Source organism: Pyxicephalus adspersus, chromosome 2 (assembly GCF_032062135.1).
Source record: "Pyxicephalus adspersus chromosome 2, UCB_Pads_2.0, whole genome shotgun sequence".
NCBI classification, from domain to species: Eukaryota; Metazoa; Chordata; class Amphibia; order Anura; family Pyxicephalidae; genus Pyxicephalus; species Pyxicephalus adspersus.
The window spans coordinates 128,785,082-128,792,364 of NC_092859.1; the positions used below are offsets into that span (position 1 = coordinate 128,785,082).

Sequence of the window (7,283 nt, forward strand, 5' to 3'; positions counted from 1 at the left end):
GGGCTCTAATTTTAATACTCAATTATTACTGTATAGAGCCTGGGTATAATCAATGCTTGGTGTACAGAGATCAATGTATGTCCAGAGTCTGATCAATACTTGCTGTGTACATCCAGGATCTGATTAGCAATTGGCATATACTGGACTGAGTAATCCTTGTATACAGCTGGGTTCTGATCCATTCTTGATATGTATACAGTCTAGTTCTGGTCAGTGATCAATACTCCAATGTGTGTACAGCTGGATTCTGATCATTTATTGGCATATACAGGACTGATCAGTACACAGTACATTCATCAATGTTTATACATGTCTGATTATTCTTCATACATGTGTGATCAGTGGCCACATCCAGCACTTTCCATGCGCAGTAATGTGGTGACACGGAGGTTGTGGGTGGGAGTATTTCCATTCTAATCAGTGGCTGGCCGCTCTGACTCATAGGCAAAGCATTTCTGCTGGAAATTGCTCATCCTGTCTCCAATCTATAAATCCTATTTGTTTAGATCTTATTTCACGCTGTAGTCGTGCTGTCCATAATCTGAATTGGACATCCTGTCCCCATGATGAGCGTATAGGTAATACATAGGTAGTCACCCCAGCAGCCACTTGGACAGAACCCAATCTCTAAAACAAATCTAGGCTGATATATTATCTGAAAGGATTGAACTCTAATGCTTTTCTAAATAACACCTGGAGATTCCAACATAAAGGTCGGTGTTAGGGTTACTTGCTGTGCCCGTCATCCTCAGTACCAGACTGATATATGCTGCCCATACCCCCGGTCACTGGAGTGTGCATGGTAACATATGTGATCACTGTTATGGATCAGACCACCTGGGTGATTGCTGGGTTTGTGACCTCCGCTCTGGTCCACTATGACACTAGTGACGTCTTGGATAAAATGGGGAAAGATTAGGGAATATGTCAATTTTTATTGCTTTGTGTTCCTGCTGGGGAGATTCTTCGCATCTTTGTTCCGGAGAAGTCCAATGTTAAAGTTGTCACCAGAGAAAAAAGAGGGAAAACCCTACAACAGTATCATAGACGACTCTCTAGAATGAAGTTTTTGCTGACTACTTTTTCCTGTTCTGCCTTTAGGATAGGAAGTGATAGGAAATCTCTTGAAACAAAATAACCTGAAAGGGATTTTAACCATTTCTTTGCTCTATACAAAGATGACTTATTTGTGCAAAGAACCAATTGTATTGCATTTGCTGTCCTCATTCATTGAGCTTTGAACTTTGTTGGGGGATTTAGGAAAACAAGTGTAAAGTAAACATTTTAGTACTTATAATTTGGATGGTGCATGCTCCAAGATTGTCTGTCTTTTTCTTGGTTGCTGACTTAGAACAAGGATTTTCCACTGCTGTCATTGTTATCCTTGGGGAATCTCTGCCCTGGAACTAGCATGTGCATATTTGATGTCCCAACACCGTTGTTCTGGGTTAGTAGCTCAAATAGTGGTAGCCTTTGGGCTAAGCCTTCAAAAAAAGTAACAACTGTCAGCTCCATGTTCTGTACCCTACAAGTTCCTTTTTTCCTGTGGGTACACACTAATCTCATTGCCAACTTAAAAAAATAATAATTTTGGGTGCTGAAAATCTGTAACTTTCCAGCTTCTTTAAACACAGCCCAGCATTTTTGTTTCCTGTAGTTCAGTTGGAAGATATGGGGACATTGTTTATATTATCATTATTATTAAACAGGATTTATATAGCACCAACATATTATGCAGGGCTGTACATTAAATAGGGGTTGCAAACGACAGACACAGGAGGAGGAGAGGACCCTGCCCAAAGAGCTTACAATTCAGGAGATGGTAAAGCTCAACCAGCCAATCAGAAGTCGGCCGTTCTCTGAAATGTCATTGCATAGTATTGTTTTTTTGAATTTTTAAATAAGCCCCTGTTTGTGTTACAGGTGCATTCAGTCACAAGGAATCAAAGATCCATGTAAAACCAAGGTGTAAATGGGAGTGTGATTATCCAATTATCTAAATACTAATTAGTTGTCTTCCATGTGTTCTGGTTAGTACCCAGATGTGTTTATTAGTAAGACTTTTCAATGTCTGCCTATAATTGTGCAAAGAGACATAAACCATCATGGGCAAGTGGTACTTGGAGAATAGAAAGTAAAAGGTGTAGTGCACATGGGCTGAAGTTTTACTTGCACTTCCAATAAATCTCAATGGAAGTAAAAGTGCAGGCAAATGATCATAGGAGTTTTGGGTTTCCCATTGGATGTGTTGGTAAATATTGATGTGACACTTTTTGCCTGATCCACACTATTGGAAGGGTAGATTATTGTTATACATATGTGCAGTGTTTTGGGGCCATAAACTGTGTCCGGTGGAGCCAAAAAACCAGTGCATTCTTTACATGGGTGCTGCACTGATCACCAAACGGATGGTGCCATGAAGTTAAATATCAGGATGGCAAAGAATCGCCAACACACATTAGCAAGTTCTGTAACATTCATGCTGCTTGCAGGGCGGCTTTGTAGAGATTATGTATCATTACTTCCATTGACACCCCTACCCCATAGTCCAGGGGCCATGGATGACGTGTTCCTCTTGCACAAGTATAACGCTTTGTGACAATCTTGAGACCGTTTGTCCCACTCTTTTATAAAAGACAATCTGTGAAATATTGGTTGCATAGCAGATGAAGTGATGAAAAGCTCCAGCTAAACAAATGTTTCTTGTTGATGCATCTTACTCTTCATTGCCCTTTAATTCTACTTTCATGGCAGCTGCTGAAGACATAATACTTATGTTGAGTCACTGGCGGTGTACCGGTGACCTGTGGCACACTTTGTAATTTTGACTACATGCACTTTAATGGATGGGGTTGTTTCTCCATTCTACTTGTGAAATGTCATGAAAAATCTGTGTGAGCTGCTATTGCGGACTTCTTTGAAAATGCTAAATGTCATGATTTGGGTTTTCATGCTTGTTAGGACATGGAATAAGTGCAGATATAAAGCATTTTATTTTGGCAGGAACTGAGAAGTATAAAAGTCTGGCAACTAGCATTTACCGATAGACACCAGCAATGACAGTGTTTAAAGAATAGAGATGCAGAACGACGACCTGACCTGCATGTAGGCTGTATGGAAATGAAGGGGGGTGCTGCCAGGCTGTGCAAAGTTTTATATATTGTATTTCAGTGCTGATTTGTAAGAATGCATATTCCTTTATTTGTCCCATATATCTGCTTTAGAGGATAGTACCCATGTATAAGCAAGGCTTTAGCTATCACAGCAGTAAGCCGGTGGATTTTTATTTCCTGAAAAGAGGCAGGTGTTTGCCTGTGATTTGTTAGTGGTTGGGTTTCACAATGGAAGTCATATCTAAAGCAAGCACCTGGGCCATACATTGTAAAAGGGACTTTCCTCACTTCTGCTATGTGAGAAAATGGAATGGAGATTGATTTTTAATTTCTTCTGAAATGAGAACGAAGCTTTGGTTTCTCTTAAATTTTACATGCTACATGTAGAAAATTCCCCCAACATACCAGATATTATTTCTGTATGAAGGACCCTTCCTGGAAGAGGTTCCTGTACTCTATGGCCAATTGCTTACATTCCACCCATGCCAGCGGGTTTATCATCTCCCATCCATGTTGGTTATTAAACATTCAGTGGTAGGGAAAGGGCTTTGGTGCACTGGATGTAAAGATCCCAGCAGGGGCAGGATTGTGTGGCTACAAGTAGGACTGCAGTGTGACAATGGGTGGTTAAGGACAAAGGTAAGTGTTTTTAGGGTGGGGGGTATGTCTTGAACATCTTGTATCAAAGGTACACATGTCCTTTAATACGAAGACCTGGAAGATTTTGGAGATCTGGAATACTGACTTCAGACTCCCTGCTTCTCCTGGGTTAGGGACCCAGATTTGAGGGATTTGGACTATGCAACTGCTCATGAGACTTAGGTTTTGGGAATTGTACTGATCTCCTGGCAAAAACCCATTCTTTTTAGAATGTAGTTCTTGAGGAACCCTTGCTAAAAAACAATTCAGAAAGGCTCAGTGGGAGAAACACCCCTATCATTGATGGCCAGAATACCACCTTTATGGACAGATAAAATGAACTAGCCAAATGGCAATGGCCCCAGAAATGTGCAGCCGCCATGTATTGGGTCTGTCTGCAACAACTCAAAGAACCCCCAGCTACCTCTAGTCTATATGCCTAGGCAAATAGTCCTTACCCTACCTTTCCATGCCTCATAAAAGAAAGAAGAGTCTTTAGATCAGAAGTTAATTCCCTCTCATACAGACAGCAGAATTTGCCTGCAGAGAATTTCCTTCTTGCCTGGTATGGAAAAGGTTAATGAGAATCACAAGGCAGAAAAGTTGTTTGCTCAAATTAATTTTAAAGCGCAGAGTTCCGGAAGGTATTGAGGGTATAACTTGTTTACACAGTCATCTGCCAAGCAGGATTCAAACATTACCATCTGGAGACTATTGCTTCCATACTTCATTATGCTGAATAAGGATCCGGTAAACAGCTGCTCACTTGTCGCTGGTCCCTGCATGGACTCTGTGCTCTTATCTGGAGCAGAAAAAAGCAGGTAGAGATGTATTAAATGTCTGTAGGCTCATAAAAGAGCAAATATTTTTATTATCTGGTTTTAAAATTCATGTAACCGGATACAGACATGACCGTTTATCTGCCTTTTAAATCTTTTCTGCAGTGTGACACTTTATCATAGGCTGACCTGACTATTAAAGGGTAACAGGTGAAATAATATCTGTGTTTTAGGTTGTTAGTACAGTGAAACTGCAGCAGAAATTTATTTTTTGGGATTACAATAGACAAAGCCTTAACAGTTTTGTGATTTGGTCAGTAAGGAGAATCTATATGGTATACATTCAATGCTGCTTTCATGGGTTTGCAGGGTTTTTTCTTCTTTGGAAAAGTCTTTTCTGGGGCAGGATGTGAGGGGTGATCAATCTGAGTTGTAGTCAAATATAAAAACTGGCCAGGGCTCCAACCTTTCTGATCTTCCAGATCCTCCTACTAGCCACTGAAGCTTTGATAAAGACTTTGGTCAATGCACAATGTATAGTTTTGGGCAAAGGAACTGGGGGTCTCCATTTAAGGCCAGCTCAGGGTATTTTTAAATAAATATAGTCCTCTCCACATGGAAAAACTGTAAGTCTGGCAGCTGACCTAAAAAGGCGTTGAGACTCCGATAATAAAGCCTAAAGATGATCAGAACTTGGAATTTTAACAGGGTTCGGATATAACATTGGTAAACATTTTGTTGACTGGTGTAATGTCAGATTCCAACTTGGGTTGCCCATATTCCATTGAAGGTTATATTTGCTCTGATTAAGTTGTTTCTTACCATCACTAGTTACCACTTTGGACACAGTAGGCCACAATGGAAAGCAAGGGCGTGGCAGTTTCCATTTCAATGTGAATAAACCTTATTGTCATTATATGATTGTCCTTTTAGAAATAGTTAAAAACAGTGCCACTTTTGTATCTTTCTAAAATCCAATCTATTCTTTAAAGTACTACTTGATGGGTGTTTTTTTTTTTTTTAATACATACATACACTGCAGATATAAAGCATCTTTCCAATGACAAACGACTGCACAATGCATGAATGAATGCTGTACCAAAAAAAAATGGAATTGAGTGAGAACTAAAAATATTATTCCAAGTGTATTGCTCAAAATATTAATCTTGTGTTTTTTTTTTTTCTCTTAGGATGGATTCTACAAATTTTGTAACAAGCATGAGACTGGCCAGGCACAAGAGAACAGTATGTTTTCCAATGCTTTGATGGCAGCTGCTGGTTTTGGGATTGTTGGATTGGTCTTTCTCTTGACCGCAAGATGAACTGTAGACGATGAGCATGCCACCAATTATCGCAGATAACGTCGTGGACTATCACGTGGGACCCTGTTCTCAGCTGTTGTTGCCAAAGATCTTTCATCGAGAACTTCAAAGAACTGAATTGGTTGATGTTTAGCTTGGACTAGTTGTGCACTGCCATTCTGCAGTAAAATGTCATTTCTTTTTGATTTAAGCAGCACGCAAAGGTTGCTTGCTTTTAAAAAGAAAAAAAATTGTGGTTGGTGAAATAGCAAAAACTGAACCAAAAACCAATAAAAATACTTTATATGGTTTTGTGTTCCACACACTTGGCAGTAGATTGTTGTGGGTTTTTTCTAGGATATGGAAATAGTGTTTACACCATATTAGTGTGATTTAACTAGTATGGTGGTTTACATTTCCAATTTTTTCTTTAAAAGATAAATTAGAATAAATGCCAAACAGAAATATAAAAGCGCTTCATAATTGCACCATAGAGCGTATTAATAGGCAAAGGGCAGTCTAGTACAGCCAATGGCTTAAACCATTCTGGGTTTGGCTTCCATAAGTTTAGCTGTCACTAATGAAAGTACTTCTGATGTAGCTTCTTACCTTTTGAGAAAAGGTTGGTTTGTACTAGAGCATACCACTTAATGATCCCAGATTTCCTATCACTTCACTCTCTAATGGACATACACAATCTTTCCTGAGGACTATTTGTACATTTAGTAGCACATTTTTTTTTTTAAACATTCATGGTAAACTAGTGGAAGTTTTTGATAAACATTTCACTGCTAATATATTAATTTTAACCTGTACCTGGCAAAATTTGTATTTATGCTATAATATATTCAGGAAATCCACTCCATAGAGATCAGGAATCTCTGTGTAAGCAATTGTAACTTTTTCCAAGGAAAAAAAAACAATAATATATTCTATTATTGTGCTTGATGTATATCTGTACCATATTATGTTTTTATTTTTATGAACACAATGATCATGTTTTAATAAAATACAAGCATTTGGGATACACTGGAATGTTTCTTTTCTGTATATAGGTCTTAAAATCTTAGTTGCCTGTTGTCAGGGTTTGCTACGCTTATGTTTTCAGGGTTTAGGTACACAGTGTTTATGGGCATGTTCAAATTTTGAATTATTTTAGCATCCTTTATATATAAATATTTAGTAGGCCATCCTAAAAAGCCACATCCCATAAAGAAATCAAACTCAGATATGGAAGAAGTGGACATGTCAATGTAATGGTCCTAAAACTCCCATAATTAAGAAGCTTATTGTACACATTGATAAGTAGGGATGTGGCCTCATTAATTGTTAGGTGATACCAATTTTTATAAATGTCTATGTATTCACAGAAGACAACCTATTGGAGCATGGTAATACATAGACATCCCCACTTTTACCATATCCTTTAGATGTAGTTACATGTTGTGATC

The 7,283-nt window shown here is 38.7% G+C and overlaps 1 protein-coding gene across 1 annotated transcript in view; it reads left to right on the plus strand.

The window, feature by feature from the left end:
• The window catches only part of BCL2L10 (BCL2 like 10), a 7,720-nt gene extending 859 nt beyond the window's left edge, over positions 1-6,861 (plus strand). Inside the window, exon 2 of the mRNA XM_072402376.1 lies at positions 5,722-6,861. Within this exon, the coding sequence (XP_072258477.1) occupies positions 5,722-5,853 (132 nt within the window). The 3' untranslated portion in view covers positions 5,854-6,861. The remainder of the gene's footprint in view (positions 1-5,721) is intronic.
• The last annotated feature ends 422 nt before the right edge of the window (positions 6,862-7,283 follow it).